The following is an 18,810-nucleotide window of genomic DNA, read 5'->3' on the forward strand; positions in this document are numbered from 1 at the left end:
TCAAGACGCAGCAAGTCTGGGGGCTCCCAGGCTGGTTCCCGTGGCTGGGGTAAGAGTTGGGTGATGTTCGATCTAAACCCGGCACAGCCTCCTGACCTTATGCCGAGACCTTTGACCTAAGGACGTGGCTCCGCCTCCACTTCCAAGGCCTTCTGGGAAACTAAGTCGGGGCTTTAGGACCCAGGAACCAGAGCTCTGGGATTTACTGAAGAAAATAGAAGGCGGGCCGTATAATGGTTAAGAGTTCTGGCTTCTGCATTAAACTCTGGCTTCACCACCTGTGACTTTTTGCAAATTCCTTTCCCCCTGTGTACCCCCATCTGTAAAATGGGGATACCAGAGTTGTGAAGGTTGGAGGGTAAGGCTTATAAAACACTGGTGCGAGGGGTCTAGCCCTTAGCACGCCCTCCAAAACACGAGCTGTTGTTTAGCTGATTTTTTTTGCTGATCAGGTCTTCTACACTAGCCCTAATGCTGGGCTTTCATCGGATTGTAAATGCCCACCCCCCCGTGCCCCAGATCAGACAGCAGAGCACATCTCGTTCCATTGTTTCTGAGCCCGAGTGACTGCTTAATGACTAACTACTCCAGCCTGGAACATGGAGTATCAAACCATGTCAATTAGCCCCAATATAAACGCAGGATAAATCAATCATCCTTCGCTGGCCTCTTCTTGCCTTCTTCTTGTACCAACTGGTCAGCGTTTCTACTGGATAAAACCAAGGGAATGTAGTAAACTTACAATATGAGACTGGGCTACAAGAAATATGTGGGAAGTTTGCACTCTTAAAACAGACAAAGTAATTAGCATTTTTAAAAGATGGTTTCACCATGCTAAAAATTTACATCCCTCATTCAAAAAGGTGGGGTTCTATTAAATGTCACCGAACCAGCTTTGATGATGGAATTTATGAGGCTGTGCCAGATCGTGATGATAAAGCATTCAAAGGTATATATCACTTATAAATATAACCACATCTAGACTCATAAAAATAGACTTCCTATTTAAATAGAATCTTCTTTCTGAGCACTGCTAAGTGAAGTAATTTGAAATTTTCCTAAGTTGCAATGAGGCAGGTGGTGGTATTTTTCCCATCTGTGCAGATGACCATCTATTACATGGATTTGCAAATTGGTTAACTGGCTGGAAGATCTGAGAAGAAAAATGCTGTTCTAGTACTTTTGTACAGTCCTGGGTTAAACTCAGAGAATTTGGCCAAGAGAAGATTAACATAAGCAACATTCTGTCCGATACATTTTCTATGAGAAACCAGGCTATTTAAAAAACAAAAAAACAAAAAACTAGTGTTTTCAAAAAGAAAACTATAGCAAAATGCCTAAGCTCCTTACTCCTTAGCAAATGATTCTCCCGACTAGAGTGTGAGATCCAGAAAGTCAGTACCTTTGCCCATCTCCTTCACTTGGCTACCCTGGTGCCTAGAATAGTGCCTGGCACTCACTAAATATGTCCTGAACAAATGAACTCATGAAATTAACTGAACTAGCAAGCGGTATGCTGTTGGTGTTCGTTTTCTGTCTAAATTCTGAGCGGTTAAAAATGTAAACATGATCAGACCAAGAAAGAAAAAAAAAAAAAAGCAGGGAGGTGATATAAATTCACATTGGAATTTCTGAGCACACTGAAAGAGAAGAAAACCCAGTGTCAATGGAATTTACCACTACAAAGTTTTCATCCCTGCATGGAAATTTCCAGAGCCTATGTTGAAAACCATCTTACAATGGGTCATTTATGAGGAGCGACTGTTTTGCTTAAATGATTGTGTGCCAGCAGCGCCATCTTCTGGGTACCTAGTTGGGCACTTTAGAACAATATTCTGGAGTCTTCTTTTTCATATAGCAAATTGAATTTAGAATCACAAAAAATTACATAGGAAATATCTTTACAGGTCATCTAGGCCATATGTCATCTTACAGGTAAGGATTTGCCTTAAGTGGGTACAATATTTTCTTACTTTCTCTTGATCCAATGGAGCCCCAAATTCATGTCTCAGAGAGAAGACAAACTACAGCCATCATTACTAAATTATATCACAGGTCTCATATAAACCAGAAACTGCAAGGCAGTTAAAATCCATTTGTCGAGCATCTGAAGAGTGCTGTCGAATAGGAATTTCTGCAACAATGGAACAACAGAACTTTCTGCGATGATCTATACGTGTCTGTGCTGTCCAATACAGAAGTCACTGGCCATGTGTGGTTATTAAACATCTGAAATGTGACTAATGACTCTGAGGAACTGGATTTTTAATTGTATCTAATTTTAATTAATTTACATTTTTTAAATAGCCACATACGGCTAGTGTAGGGTTTCTCAACCTTGGCACTATTGACGTTTTGGGCTGGATCATGCTTTGCTGTAGTGGCTGTCTTGTGCACTGTAGGATATTTAGCAACAGCCCTGGCCTCTACCCACTGGCCAGGCGTACCGTCGCCCTCAGTTGTGACCATCAAAAAAGTCTCCAGACATTGCCAAATACCCCCTAAGGGGAAAAATCACCCCTGGTTGAGAACCACTGGGCCAGTAGCTATTGCACTGAACAGCACGGTTCTAGAAGATGCCTGATACGTATAGGACATTTGGTTGAGAAAAGAACTGCCCACTGTCCTATACTAGGGCAGTGGTGGTCTTGTCATAAGAACAGGGAAGGTTAAAAAAAATACAGTCAGACGTAGTCAAAGCAATGTCTTGCTTCTTTAATCTTCCTTCCCTTGTAGCAGAGATGGAGCCAGGAGAGTGATACTGGAAACTTCTGTCTCCCTCACAAGTCCCCAGGTTAGCAACAGAAAACCTACACTCGAATCTGGCTGTCTGTCCTCACTGGGGGTAATGGGACAAATTGACTTCCCTGAGTCTCAGGGTCTCACCTGGAGAAGGGGAGAGCATAGTACCCACCTGGTGGGGTTGCTGTGAGAGCTAAATTAGGTGAAGCGTAAAGTGTTCCCAGCTCAGTGCTTGGCACGTTCAACACCATAGTTATTATCTTAGCCACCCTCTTCCAGGCGGCAGGGGGCGGAGGGGTGTGGTGGAATTTTTCATGCCCTCCAACCAATAACACAAAAGTACCCAGTATGTTCCTTTACAAATAAAAATCTCCTTGGAAAAAAAAAAACAAAAAAAACTAGCCGAACTCTAATAAACCTGACTTTATTTTAAAATCCCAGTAGCCTCAACACTCGGTAACGTTTGTCTGTTGTTTGTGATGCCATTCCCTTGACACATTTAAATGTGGAGGAGAAACCATTTCAGCTCCTCAGGGAGGTTGAGTCCGGTGATCTTATGATGCTGCTTGATCCCAAAGCACTTCCAAATTCTAAGGCGGCATAACTGCATCAAAGAAGGGGGACCTGGAGAAAGATGATAAGACAAGTCACCCATGGGTTTCACTGATCTAAGACTTTTCCCTTCCTTCGTTGAAAGCATACAAGCTATGACACTATTATAAGGCAATAATATGGTGCAGCTTAAGACCGTGTTCTGCTTTTTGCAGGAGGCATTTTTAGGCCATGTTCTCTCTTTTCTGGTATCTCACTGAAATGAGTTTGCTAGGTTTTGATTTAGAACAAAGACCTTCAAAGCTCAGTCTCACCAATGGAGGCTTATAGGAGCTAATTTTGGAATTACAAAAGTATGGAATTCCCAGCACTGACAAGAAAATCCATGTTTAATGCCTTTCTTCTCTTTACCTTTAAAAAAAATAAGGTCATATTTCTGGATGCAAATACTTTCATAAATTTAGCAGTTTTAAGATATTCAAATATAAGAAGCTATCAGTGAAGCATAAATGTTACCTGAAGTCATATTTATCTTGTTTTGTTCTTTTTTAACTTCTTTACTGGAGTTTAATTGGAGTTTACAAAGGTGTGTTAGTTTCTGCTTTATAACAAAGTGAATCAGCTATACATATACATATATCCCCATATCCCCTCCCTCTTGCGTCTCCCTCCCACCCCTCCCTAGCCCACCCTTCTAGGTGGTCACAAAGCACTGAGCTGATCTCCCTGTGCTATGCAGCTGCTTCCCACTAGCTATCGATTTTACATTTGGTAGAGTATATATGTCCATGCCACTCTCTCACTTCGTCCCAGCTTACACTTCCCCCTCCCCGTGTCCTCAAGTCCATTCTCTACATCTGCATCTTTATTCCTGTCCTGCCCCTAGGTGCTTCAGAACCATTTTTTTTTGTTTATTTAGATTCCATATATAGGTGTTAGCATACAGTATTTGTTTTTCTCTTTCTGACTCACTTCACTCCGTACAACAGACTCCAGGTGCATCCACCTCACTACAAATAACTCAATTTCGTTTCTTTTTATGGCTGAGTAATATTCCATCGTGTACATGTGCCACACCTTCTTTATCCATTCATGTGTCGATGGACACTTAGGTTGCTTCCATATCCTGGCTATTGTAAATAGAGCTGCAGTGAACATTGTGGTACATGACTCTTTTTGAATTACGGTTTTCTCAGGGTTTATGCCCAGTAGTGGGATTGCTGGGTCGTATGGTAGTTCTATTTTTAGTTTTTTAAGGAACCTCCATACTGTTCTCCATAGTGGCTGTATCAATTTACATTCCCACCAACAGTGCAAGAGGGTTCCCTTTTCTCCACACCCTCTCCAGCATTTATTGTTTGTAGATTTTTTGATGATGGCCATTCTGACCAGTGTGAGGTGATCCCTCATTGTAGTTTTGATTTGCATTTCTCTAATGATTAATGACATTGAGCATCCTTTCATGTGCTTGTTGGCAATCTGTATATCTTCTTTGGAGAAATGTCTATTTAGGTCTTCTGCCCATTTTTGGATTGGGTTGTTTGTTTTTTTGATATTGAGCTGCATGAGCTGCTTGTAAATTTTGGAGATTAATCCTTTGTCAGTTGCTTCATTTGCAAATATTTTCTCCCATTCTGAGGGCTGTCTTTTCGTCTTGTTTATGGTTTCCTTTGCTGTGCAAAAGCTTTTAAGTTTCATTTGGTCCCATTTGTTTATTTTTGTTTTTACTTCCATTTCTCTAGGAGGTGGGTCAAAAAGGACCTTGCTGTGATTTATGTCATAGAGTGTTCTGCCTATGTTTTCCTCTAAGAGTTTGATAGTGTCTGGCCTTACATTTAGGTCTTTAATCCATTTTGAGTTTATTTTTGTGTATGGTGTTAGGGAGTGTTCTAATTTCATTCTTTTACATGTAGCTGTCCAGTTTTCCCAGCACCACTTATTGAAGAGGCTGTCTTTTCTCCATGGTATATTCTTGACTCCTTTATCAAAGATAAGGTGACCATATGTGTGTGGGTTTATCTCTGGGCTTTCTATCCTGTTCCACTGATCTATATTTCTGTTTTTGTGCCAGTACCAAACTGTCTTGATTACTGTAGCTTTCTAATATAGTCTGAAGTCAGGGAGCCTGATTCCCCCAGCTCCATTTTTCATTCTCAAGATTGCTTTGGCTATTCGGGGTCTTTTGTGTTTCCATACAGATTGTGAAATTTTTTGTTCTAGTTCTGTGAAAAATGCCAGTGGTAGTTTGATAGGGATTGCACTGAATCTGTAGATTGCTTTGGGTAGTAGAGTCATTTTCACAATGTTGATTCTTCCATTCCAAGAACATGGTATATCTCTCCATCTGTTTGTATCATCTTTAATTTCTTTCATCAGTGTCTTATAGTTTTCTGCATACAGGTCTTTTCATATTTGTTTTCATATTCTGCATTCAGAGTTGTCCCAGTGCTTCAACTCACAGGTGAAAAGTGAACTAGCACAAACCTTGCATAGGGATCCAGCCAAGTGTTCACATCTTAAGACAGTGATTCTCAAGGGGGGAGGGGAGTATTTTGCTCCCTAGGGACACTTGGCAATATCTAGAGCTAATTTTGTTTGTCACAACTTGCGGGGGGGGGGGGGTGTTGCTATTACCATCTAGTGGGTGGATGACAGGGATGCTGCTAAACATCCTACAGTGCACAGGACAGGATGGCCCCCGTCTGGCCCAAAATGTAAATAGTGCTGAGCTTGAAAAACCCTGTCATAGGGTAAAAAGATGGGAAATGATTTCCCATCCCCAGCCCCTGCACTAAATTGTAATGGGAATTCCCTTTTGGTTATTAAAAACTTTTTAAAAGGCAAAGCTGTATACCTTCAAGAATCCCATAAAGCAGTAGCCCTCAAGCCTGACTGGGGAGGGAGGGGCTGCGAGGGCTTTAAACTCCACCCCAGGGATGTTGCTTCAGTTACTGTCGGGTGGGCCTGTGCATCTGGTTTTTGTAAAGGCACGTGTCCCAGGTCATTGTATTGTGTGGCCAGGGTTGAGAATGCAACCAAAAGGGTACAGTGGCCTCTAACTTTGATACCAAGCAGGAACCTGTGGGGCTCCAGGGCACGAAAGCCCTTCCGTGTCCCCCATTTCTTGGTTACAGGAAATAGGCTTCATTCAGCCTCCCTGACCTTCCCTGAGTTCCAAGAAGCAGGTTCAAACCGATGCTAATTAGGGAAGGGAGGGGATAAGGAGACAAGGGAGGAACAGTCAAGAGAAACAACAGTGCAGCCTTGGGGCAGGGTCCTGGTTCCCCTCAAGGGACACACATAACAATATCTTTGAGCTGTTTTGCAGATGCTGAAGCCCCCACCAGGTGGGAGAAGTTAACTGCATGCTGACCACAAGCACGGAGACCCCAGACCAGTTGGAACCAGAAGGTTCCAAGTTCACCACCAACCAATCAGAAGAATGTCCAAGAGCTGATCATGCTCTCCTTGAACCATTACTATAAAACTCCTCACTACCCCCTCCAGGTCGGGACACAGTTTTGAGGGCATTAGCCTGCCGTGGCCCCCTTTGCCTGGCAAAGCAATAAAGCTATTCTTTTCTACTTCACCCAAAACTCTGTCTCCGAGATTTAATTCAGTGTCAGGGTACAGAGGCCGGATTCGGCTTCAATTTCCTATAGCATCACCGCAAGCTACAGGATAAACTGGGTTGCATACTTCTCAGGTGATGGAAAACAAGAGGTAGAAACAGACATATATACAAGGAAAGAAAGAAAGGAAATATTTTCAATCAGGTCCTCAGAGCACATACAGAAGGTCCCTGTTGAAATTTAGGGCACCTTCCAGATATGTTCAATGTACTCAAGGCGTATATTAATGAAGGATTTCCCAGTGTGCTCAAAGCATTTATTAACGAGCTGCAAAAGGCATACTGTGGGGCAACTGAACTTAATCTCCTCTCACTAAGGCACTCTGAAGGAAGTTACTAATCACATGTGCTAGATACAATGTCAGGGATAAGTGCCAGTATAAAGATGAATATAACCCAGGTTGAGTTCTATTCATTTTTTTTCCTTCTGATTTTAAAAGAAATTAAAACATTTCTGCAGGCCCCTAAAAACATGGTGGACCCCACGCATTGTGCCATCTGTGCCTGCTGGAGAAATCGGCCCCGTCTATAGAGATACAATTTTTTTGAAAACAAGAAGTTGTCAAAGTGCGGGCAGAGTTGCCCAGGGGTGACCCCACTGCTTCTCATAAAGGGGTTTCTATTGGACTGTTCCTTGTGCCTCGGCTCGGGGAGCACAGGCCTTGTTTGGGGGGGCCCCAAGGCAGGCTATGGCCACAAGTACGCTGGGGCAGTGGGTGTAGCAGGAAGAAGGATTCAGGGGCCACTTTACAATTCTGCCCAGAGCCCTAATTCTCAGCATGTGGGGAGAAAATAACCAGGTCACATGACATCAGAATCCTTCTGGGACTTCCCTGGTGGCACAGTGGTTAAGAATCCATCTGCCAGTGCAGGGGATACGGGTTCGAGCCCTGGTCTGGGAAGATCCCACATGCCATGGAGTAACTAACTAAGCCCGCGCGCCACAGCTACTGAGCCTGTGCTCTAGAGCCCGCATGCCACAACTACTGAGCCCACGCACCTAGAGCCCGTGCTCCACAACAAGAGAAGCCACCACAATGAGAAGCGCGCGCACTGCAACAAAGAGTAGCCCCCGCTCGCCACAACTAGAGAAAGCCCGCGCTCAGCAATGAAGACCCAACGCAGACAAAAATAAATAAATAAAATAAAATAAAAAATAAAAAAATAAAAATAAAAAAAGAATCCTTCTGGTAGGGAAGGCTACTTCAAACTCCCACAACCCCTAAGACTCAACAAAGTCCACACTCCGGTAAAAAAAAGCAGGTCCTGAGCTGGCTGCTCTCCACCTCTAGGGACAAGTAAGAATGCAATCTGAGGGGTCTCTGCTCCCCACCCCAGCTCACCCGTGACCTCGCAGCCCAGGGAAGTGCCCCCACACCCTTGCACACTGCTCAACCCCAGTGTTTAGTGGTTTGGGTCAGGAGTGTCAGTTTTTATTTATAGAGGAGTGTGGACTCAGTGTTGATTAACTTATTATATTGGATTGGCCAAAAAGTTCATCCGGATTTTTCCATAAGATGGCACGGAAAACCCGAACGAACTTTTTGGCCAACCCAATAGTAAATGTCTTCCGATCGCTGTGCAACATGAAAGTAATACCGTGTAATACTCAATGAGTTGCATTCTTACCCCCCATCCCAGAAGCCAAATGCCCAGTAGTTCAGCCCATCTGTACTGCAGTAAGACATCCTGGGGCATTGTACAACCCCAAAGACGCTTCTGCTGCATCACTCTACAGCATGGCTTACAAATACCCTATGATATCACTTATATGTGGAATCTAAAATATGACACAAGTGAACTTATCTACGAAACAGAAACAGACTCACAGGCATAGAGAACAGCCTTGTGGTTGCCAAGGGGGGGGGGGTGGGGGAGGGATGGATTGGGAGTTTGGGGTTAGCAGATGCAAACTAGTATATATAGAATGGATAAACAAGGTCCTACTGTAGAGCGCAGGGAACTATATTCAGTATCCTGTGATAAACCATAATGGGAAAGAATATGAAAAAGAATGTATATGTATAAGTGAATCACTTTGCTGTACAGCAGAAATAAACATAACATTATAAATCAGCTATACTTCAATAAAATAAATTTTTAAAAAAATAAAGCATGTCGTACACCTGAAACTAACACAACATTGTAAATCAACTATACCCCAATAAAAATTTTTTGAAAATACAGCGTGTCTTAGGTAACTTTAACATTTTAAAACAATATCTTAATTCTTTGAAAGCTGGCCTATCCCACATATGAACATTAGATCATCCAAACAGCCTGTCTCCAACATGCCAAAGAGCAGGATGGTTATTTATTACATAACCAGTACTGTACCTCGCTGAATACTAAACTATGTCAGCTCCCCACGTTTGGTGAAGGCAGAGCACAATCTTTTTCATAAGACCCGAAGTCAGAACTCGGTAAGTACCTGCCTCCTGCTAGAGCCCACAGGAGTCTATGGATTAGGGCTTAGATTCAGGCAAAGGAGAAGCACCTTCTCTCTGCAAGAAGAGCTGGCTCAGGGGGCTCTCTGGAGGCACCAGCTCCAAGGGACGGTGGCCTTCAGCATTCCTGGCCTGGGTGTCTGCTCCAAAGTCCATGAGCAGGCAGGCCAGCTCCCCACTGGACGCCCTGGCCACTGCGTGCAGAGGGGAATCCAGCCCCCGGCCTTGGTTCACGCTCGCTCCTAAACAGTCACAAGAACAACAGAGTCAGCCAAGGAGCAGAGTGCAAGCACCCCCTTCTCAAAGCACTGCACCTCAAAATTCCCTAACAAAAGGGCATCCATAGCAGGCACAGTAGTTCTCCTGAGAAAACGGGAGGTGACTTGATTCCATTTAATCATACGGGGAAAATGCCACTTGACAATGTGACTGAATGTACCACATGAGCTCTATGACATATGAGGTTGAAAACCTCGCCTTTGAGCACTCTACACAGGTGTGATACATGCAAGAAGAATCCTGGTGGCATGAAAGCTGCACATTCATCATTAATGGAGCCCAAATATTAGCCAGTACAGGCCGGAAGTGAGGCTAGACGGTGAAATCTCATCTATGGCCATTATCCACATTTACACGCCGAGCAACTGCCGTGAGGTTTAAACCAGAGACTTGGGACCATGTGATCTGGACTGTGAAGGGCAATCAATTATGGCAGCATTGCCTAGATTGGGGTGGCCAATCCCAAGATCACAGGGAAGGTGGCAAAGCCCTCCTCTTCGGGGATAAGGTAGAATTTGAGGACCATCCCCACCCAATTCCATCCTCACACTCTCAACAAATCCCTACCCCAGTCCAGATGCTGGCTCCCACTGCGATGTGTGGGGACATATGACTTTGCCTGAGCTGCTGCCCCTCTAGTAAAATGGGAATCTAGGGCCAGTCAACAAATGTTAATTGAATTGTTCTTGTATTGGTCTTAGCTTTGTGAGGGATGCCAAACATGGCCCTTTCCTGACTAGGAGCTTAAAATCCACCTAGGGTAATAGAAGAAAGAGAGGGAGAGAAGGAGAGAGAGAACCAATCTCCTAATTCATGGTAATGGCTGCCAAGTGAGTAGAAGGCAATGAGAACCGTAAGAGCATTCAGCGGAGGGCAAGATTACTGGATTTTTAAAGAATAACCAGGACTCAGATAATTAAAGAGGTGATGAAGTGGTATCCCAAGTGTTGAAGAAGGGGCTGGATAACAGCAGGAAGGTGAAAAAGAATGATGCGACCTACGACTTTTCAAAAATATAATATTTACAATGGACTAAAAATGGGGCAAGTTCTATTTCCAAATCAAAGAGAACTGGTGAAGGCGGCCCCAGATCTGAAGATTCAGCCCTAATCCAGCAGCTGTGCAAGTTACTCAGGGCCTAATAATATCAATGGCCAGAGGGAGGGAGGAGAAACTACTAATCATTGAGGACCATCCTGGGAGATGTCATCATCATTATCATTATTATCACTAGTCTCATTACAAGTGAGAGAACTAAAGTTGAAACAGTTTAAACTAATTCCCCACAGAAACACAGTCAATATGAACTCTGATCTTGTCCGACTCCATTGCCCACGCTCTTTCCTCTGCTACGATAGAAAGAGCTTTCAAATACCTTTAATTTACTTTTCATTTACTTTCCTTGTTATCTTTTGCTTTTGGTTTTACCTGATTTCAGAAGCTTCTTGGCACAGGCCACCTGCAGGTTTTCACAAGCCAAATATAACGGTGTGCCCAGGTGGCTGATGTTACGGTCAACGTCGCCCCCATGAGCCACAAGAGACTCAATGCACTCCACGTGGCCTGCAGCCCAAAGTGGGAGAAAACAGTTACAGCACAAATTCTCGTAGCTAGGGAAACACCACCTCGCCCATTTTTTGTGTGTCTAAACTTTCCAACAACTTATCCAGCGACCAAAAGCTATTTCCTCTATTTAGAATAGGGAATGATCTTCAACACTGTCACCAGTTAATGGGTTGACTATAAGATGGCATCTGTAGCTCTGGGTGGAACTCCACTTGAGTTTACCAGCCACGGTAAGCAACGAGCAGCCTTTTTCAATTGTTGGTGGCTTTGTAATCAGCCTGATTACAGAAATCAAAGTGAGAGCTGAGGAGAGGTATGGAACAACAGGGACTAAAGGTGGACCTGGAGAAGAAAGGGCACAGAGGGGACCGTGGAACAGGGAAGGACAGTTACAACCTCACCAAGGGCAGGCCCTGGGACAAACAGGCCACGGTGGGCACAGGCGAGGCTTAGAAGAAGGTGCCAAATCCAACGTGAGTGAGGCCCAGTGTGGCCAACTGGGTTTGGTGAAAGCAGAATCACTCTTCCTTGGTCTAGGACATCATACTTGAAACATTGCTCCTTTGCATTTATCTTGTTATACCATTTTAGTTCTATGTGTCCAGTGAATATGATGAGTTAACATGTCTCCTCGTGAAGAAATGCCAGTGCTTTGGGAGATAATTATAATATGGGTGGATCCAGTCAAATGGGGCTGCTGTAAAGATGATGGGAAGCCATTTTGTGAAGCCACTGCGGAAATAGCCCTCGGGGCAAGGTACGGTCATCATGATGTTGAGGAGGAGGAGAAATATCAGGGAAAAGTAAAACTTACAATTTTAGTTCTTGTCTCAGAGTTAAGAATAGCAGGAAAACTGTGACTTTACGAAAAGAATTATCCCAGATGAATAAGTTCTGGGGATCTAATGTACAGCATGGTGACTACAGTTAATAATATATATACTGTATATACTGTACTTTACATTTGCTAAGGGAGTAGATCTTAAATGTTCTCACCACAAAAAAAGGTAACTATATGAGGCAATGGATGTGTTAATTAACTTGATTATGGTTATCCTTTCACAATGTATACGTGTATCAAGTTATCACACTGTACACCTTAAATATATACAATCTTATTTGTCAATTATACCTCAACAAAGCTGGGGATGGGGAGACTTACCCCAAACTGTATATAACATCTTATATTTCCAAAAATTGAAAGTTTGTTTCACTTAGCAAACTTAGGTGGCCCTGAGACAATATTCTTTAAGGCCTTAAAACAGAAGACTATAATTTGTTTTATAAAATAACTTGACTTTACGGGGTCATGGGTTCAACAACACATTCCACAAATTCTGATGGATAGTCTACTATATGCCAGGCCCTGTTCCGGAAACACAGCAGTAAGCAACATTCCAAATGTTCTAAAAGGGTGCTTCTCAAACTTACTGTGCATCAGAAATCACCTGGAGGGCTTGTTAAACAAAGCACAGATGGCTGGACCCCACCCCCAAAGTTACTGATTCACCGGGTCTGGAATGGGGCCCAAGAATCTGCATTTGCATGCCAGGTCAGGCTGACGCTTCTGGTCCCAGGATCCACATACTGAGAACAACTGCTCCGTATACCTCCTTTTCCCTCCTCCCTTCAACAGTAAGATGTCCCTTGAAGGAGTGGGTGGAAAACTTAAATTCTCAACAGATTTACCTCTCTTAGCAGCTTCGTGCATGGGGGACGCCAGATCACTCTCAGGGTGGGGACTAGCTCCGTGCTGCAGAAGCAAATTCACACAATCCAGGCTGCCACTGACACAAGCATTAAACAGGGGAGTATGCCAGTCTGTAGTAACACCATTCACCTAGAAAGAAAAGCTCCAGCATGAAGGCGGGCAGTGGGGTATCCTGGCTTCAGACCTAAGCTCCACCATTTTCAAGCTATTATTTCACTTGTCTGAGCCTTAAATTCCACAGTTACAAAATGGGGACAAAAAATAACAAATTCCCCAAAGTTGTTGTGAAAAACCGGATGAGGTATGGAATGTAATGCACCAAGAACGTTCCCAGACCAGGGATTGAACCTGTGCCCCCTGCAGTGGGAGTGTGCAGTCCTAACCACTGGACGGCCAGGAAATTCCCACTAATCACCTTATTTTAAACATGCCATCCTAGACCCATCCCACACCAATCCAATTTCCCCGCAGAAGTTAGAGTAACCTTTTAAAATTGTTAATGTATTATTTTTTTTTATTTAAAAATGTCACTTGCGGGACTTCCCTGGTGACACAGTGGTTGGGGGTCCACCTGCCAATGCAGGGGACACGGGTTCGAGCCCTGGTCCGGGAAGATCCCACATGCTGCGGAGCAACTAAGCCCGTGCGCCACGAATACTGAGCCTGCGCTCTAGAGCCCGCGAGCCACAATCACTGAGCCCGTGAGCCACAACTACTGAGCCCGCGTGCCACAACTACTGAAGCCCGCGTGCCTAGAGCCTGTGCTCCGCAACAAGAGAAGCCACCGCAATGAGAAGCCCGTGCACCGCAACGAAGAGTAGCCCTCGCTCGCCACAACTAGAGAAAGCCCATGCACAGCAACGAAGACCCAACACAGCCAAAAATAAATTAATAAATAAATTTAAAAACATCACTTTCATCCAAATATAGAGTGAACACAAGCCAAAGATTTTATTCAGCTCATTCATTAATGAGGGAACCAGTAAAATGGCAAGGATGGCTAAAAGGAGAATTTATATAGTCAGTCAATGCAATGCTGAAATAAATTTGCTAATAGATACAAAACTGGTTAATATCCTATAGGGCCATAAAACTATAATCGTTGGGGCTATCTTTTCTAACACTGGAAATCAGACTGAAACGTACAAGTTAACATCTAACTTCACAGTGTTTGGGCTATAATTGAATGGCAAAGAGCAAAGCCAAACGCAGATGCATTTTCCTCTATCAAGGAATTCTTTGGTGAACCGGTTAAACGATGATACTGTGAAGACAGGGACGTCATTCTCATGCCCTATTTCCCCGCAAGGCCAGGACTAGTGACGCATGAAAGATGTCCAGGGTGCAAACTTTAAGGAGACACTCGCTCCCAGGGTTACAAAAGTGCTGAACGACCCTGAGAGTGAGCAGCTCTTTAGAGTTTGCACCCTAGGCTCCTTTCTCACCTCTGCTTAGTCCTGGCCCTGTTTCCAAGTTTGGGGTAAGTTTTCTTAACCAAAATATAAACCTCATGATGCACTCATCTATGGCCCTCGGCTGCTCTCAGGACAAAGCCCATTTTCTTGGCATGGTCGGCAAGCTTGTTTGTGTTCTGACCCCTCTCACCTGCTCTACTCTGCTGCTATAAGAAATTATTTTTTTCAATTTTTTAAAAATTTATTTATTTTTCGCTGTGTTGGGTCTTCGTTGCTGCACGTGGGCTTTCTCTAGTTGCAGTGAGCGGGGGCTACTCTCCCTTGCGGTGTGCAGGTTTCTCATTACAGTGCTTCTCTTGTTGCGGAGCACGGGCTCTAGGTGCGTGGGCTCAGTAGTTGTGGCACACAGGCTCAGTAGTTGTGGCTCACAGGCTCTAGAGCGCAGGCTCAGTAGCTGTGCGCACGGGCCTAGTTGCTCCGCGGCGTGTGGGATCTTCCTGGACCGGGGCTCGAACCCGTGTCCCCTGCATTGGCAGGCGGATTCTTAACCACTGTGTCACCAGGGAAGTCTCTAAAGAATGATTTGAAGGAACGATTTGAAGTCCCCACTTTCACTTCTAGGCCTTTGCGTTTGTTGTTCCTAGTGGGTGGGAAGTCCATCATTTCCCCCAACCCACCGTTGAGCTGACTAACTCCAACAGGTCCTTTAGGTTTCAACTGTAACATCATTTCCTGTAGGAAGCATCTTTTGACTCCCTCTCTCCATCAGAAATAAATGGGTTAGGAACACTTCTATGTGTTCCCAACAATCCCCTTACTATTAATACTTATTACATTGTAGTAGTTTGCAAAATATGGCCACAGATTCTCTGCCCAGGATGCATACCACTTTGCAGAGTGGCTTAGTAACTCCTCCCATCCCAAGATGGAGACTATCGTTTCAATCCTTGAATCTGGGCTTGCCCACATGAATTGCTTTGGTCAATGGGACAGTTAACAAGTGTGATGCAAGCAGAGAGCTTGCCCTCTTTTGCTGCTCTTGGAATCCCTGCTACCATGTGAACAGGCCTGGGCTGCCTGCTAAAGGATGAGAGACCACGTAGAGGTTTTCTGTCTCCCCAGACCTCCCAGCCATCCAATCCAAGGTCATCATGAAGTAGCCTGCCCCAGCCCATCTATCAGCTAACCTCAAATGCCTCAGCAAGCCCAGCTGAGGTTAGCTGAAGCAGCCAGACCAGAAGAGCTGTCCAGACAGCACAAGGAACTGTGAGATAAATGGCTGCTGTCTTAAGTCATTAAGTCAGGGTGGTTTGTTACACAGAAGAAACTAACAGATAAAAACAGCGTATTGTAATTGCCTGCTGTGGCGGAGATACTATGCATTAAACAAACTCATTTCCTCTCTCTTGGGCGCAGAGGCATACTACACTTGCCCGCCTCCCTGGCAGTTACACGTGGCCTGCATTCTGGCCAATGGGATATGAGCAAAAGTGACATATGTCACTGCCAAGACTGGCCCTTAAGAAGCTTCCATTCACAATCCTCCATGTCTTTTCCCCTTCTAGCCACCTGGAATGGAGCACACATGGGAGCCACTTGTTGAAGACAGCGGAGCAGCAGGATGAAAGGAGCCTGCGTCCTTGAATCACCCTTGGAAAATAGCCACCCAACTGGAAACACCCACACTGGAGTCTGAGTTGAACAAGAAATAAACTTTTATTATATGAGGCTACTGAGATTTCAGGGTTTATCTTTCGAAGCAGTTAGTGTTACATGCCGCCATTTACCTGTTTATCTGGTCGTCTCCTCATTTAGTTTAGAAGTTCCTGAAAACCTTTATCTAGAGTTAGGCACATAATAAATGCTCAGTACAGACTGGTTGAGAAAAGATGAGAAACCCATACAGAATTTCCTGATCAGATTTTCCCATCACTTCTGAGCAAGAGGGTACTTAAGTTAATGGAAGATCTACTGGTCCCTACTTTCAAATTCAATGATTTCGTATCTTCCTTCTCTAGAATCTCATTATGTCATCCCGATTCCCATTCTCCAAATAATAATCACATGCCTTAGCCCTCTCAATCCTCACAATACCACAAAATACGCTACATAATTTGTTTTTGGTATTTTCCCTGTTTTTTTTTTTTTTCTCATATATAGACTCTAAGGTTACAGGCTAAGTAACTTGTCCAAGTTTCCAATGTTAGTAAATGGTAGGGATGGTCTGGGACCATTATTCAGGTCTTATGGAGCCAAATGTTATGTGTTTTCTACAATATGTCACTACCTTCCAGCCACAGGAATGAAGGCAGAAATCTAACAGCTATTTATTAATAGTGACAGTCAAAGAAAATGACATAGGCTCAGACCATGACTTTCTAGCTAAAAATGCAGTATTTCATCTACCACTAAAGTAAATAAGCTTGATGGACATAATACTTTTGGAAAAAAAAAACCTTCATATTTCAAATCAGGCTAATCAAAAACACTGGAAAGTATTCAGAAGGGATAGAAATCGTCATTTTTCAGTCATGGTGTCAAATCACATGGTGTGATTTGAGCTGCACTTACCTGAGCTCCATGTTTTAATAAAATGTTTGCGCAGGAGGGATGACCTCCGAGACAGGCTTCATGGAGCGGGGACACACGATCTGCCGTGACGAGGTTCACAAGCCACCCCTGGAGGAGGGGAAATGGGCAGAGTAAGGGATGCAAAGCAACAGTTCTGTAGGGTTGGGTTTCAGTCATGAATTCAGTACAAGACAATTCTTTTAAAAGTTAACCTGGCTCACCTATGATAAACCATAATGGAAAAGAGTATTAAAAAAAGAATGCATATATATATTAATATATATATAACTGAATCACTTTGCTGTACAGCAGAAATTAACAAACACAACATTATAAATCAATTATACATCAATTAAAAAATTTACGAAAAAAGTTAATCTGGCTCATAAAAAAGAATGAAATAATGCCATTTGCAGCAACATGGATGGACCTAGAGATTAGCATACTAAGCAAAGTAAGTCAGACAGAGAAAGAAATACCATATGATACCACTTATATATGGAATCTAAAATATGATACAAATGGACTTATCTACGAAACAGAAACAGACTCACAGACATAGAGAACAGACTTGTGGCTGCCAAGGGGGAGGGGACTGAGGAAGGGATGGATTGGGAGTTTGGGGTTAGCAGGTGCAAACTATTATACATAGGATGGATAAACAACAAGGTTCTACTGTATAGCACAGGGAACTATATTCAATATCCTGTGATAAACCATAATGGAAAAGAACATAAAAAAGAATGTATATATATGTGTAACTGAATCACTTTGCTGTATAGCAGAAATTAATACAATGCTGTAAATCAACTATACTTCAATTAAAAACTAAAATAAAAATAAAAACCCAACAACTTAAAAAAAAAAAAGTTAACCTGGCTCAAAATCTGACAGTACACCAAGGTGTTGACAATGATGTAAAAAAACAAACAAAAAAAGGAACCGTCATACTGCTGGCGGGAGTGTAATATAATACAACCACTCAGGATAACAGTTTGACAGCATCTATTAGAGTTGATGACACACATACCTAGGACCTAGCCATGTGACTCTTAGGTGTACACACTCAAGACTGACTTTCAACTTGCTCTCACTCTCTCCTGTCCTCTCACTTATTGGCTCATTGTTTTGATGAGGGCCATGACAAGGAACTTAGGGCAGTCTCCAGGCAACAGCCAGCCAGGAATTGAGGCTTTTAGTCAAAAAACCCAGAAGGAACTGAATCTTGCCAACAGCCATGTAAGAGAGTTTGGACTGGGGTCCATCCTTAGTCAAGCCTCAAGATGCCTGAAGCTCTGGTCCACACTCTTATGACTGCAGATGCATAAGAGTCCCTGACCCAGCTAAACTGTGTCTGGATTCCTGACCCATAGACACTGGGAACTAATACACATCTGTTACATTAAGCCGCTAAGTCCGGGATTTCTTATATACGTACAGGTATATATAAGAAATACGTATACGTATTTCTTATATGCGTACAGGTATATATGAGTGCACTCCAATAGCCCTGGACTAATACAGGCCAAAACATTAGGTGAACCTCCACAGAGAGAGAGGCAGAAAGTCCCGAGGCTGAGGGGCAATTACATTCTCACTCTAGTACTCTAGGGCTGAAGAAGCAAGAAAGTGTCTGAAAGGCCCTGGGATTCTTCATCCTCTGGGAAAATGTGCTCTCCAGGAGATAGATCATGAGCCCAATCCAAGCAAAACATCAAAGAGCTCCAGGAGAGGCTCCACAGACCCCCCCCCGACCTTGGAATATATTATCTATTCCTGACAGGAAGAAATCAGGTACAATAAAAGTTCTTTTCCTTAGGGCATGTCAATTAAGCGCATAGATAGTTTAATTAACATCTTGGTAATATATTATACCTTTTCTTCCCAGAATAGTTT

General features: G+C 43.5%; 1 protein-coding gene across 2 annotated transcripts in view; it reads right to left on the bottom strand.

Moving 5' to 3' along the window:
- Positions 1 to 3,150: 3,150 nt before the first annotated feature.
- ASB9 (ankyrin repeat and SOCS box containing 9) overlaps positions 3,151 to 18,810 on the bottom strand; it is a 31,419-nt gene continuing 15,759 nt past the window's right edge. The window contains exons 3-7 of one of the 2 annotated variants that reach the window (XM_068533156.1): positions 16,915 to 17,022; positions 12,907 to 13,057; positions 11,080 to 11,214; positions 9,423 to 9,614; positions 3,151 to 3,366 (exon numbers count right to left, since the gene is read on the bottom strand). In XM_068533156.1, the coding sequence (XP_068389257.1) occupies positions 3,242 to 3,366; positions 9,423 to 9,614; positions 11,080 to 11,214; positions 12,907 to 13,057; positions 16,915 to 17,022 (711 nt within the window). In that variant the 3' untranslated portion in view covers positions 3,151 to 3,241. Of the gene's footprint in view, positions 3,367 to 9,356; positions 9,615 to 11,079; positions 11,215 to 12,906; positions 13,058 to 16,914; positions 17,023 to 18,810 lie in introns of both variants that reach the window. The other variant, XM_068533157.1, reaches the window with a different exon arrangement.

This window comes from Eschrichtius robustus, chromosome X (assembly GCF_028021215.1).
Source record: "Eschrichtius robustus isolate mEscRob2 chromosome X, mEscRob2.pri, whole genome shotgun sequence".
In the NCBI taxonomy this organism is placed as follows: Eukaryota; Metazoa; Chordata; class Mammalia; order Artiodactyla; family Eschrichtiidae; genus Eschrichtius; species Eschrichtius robustus.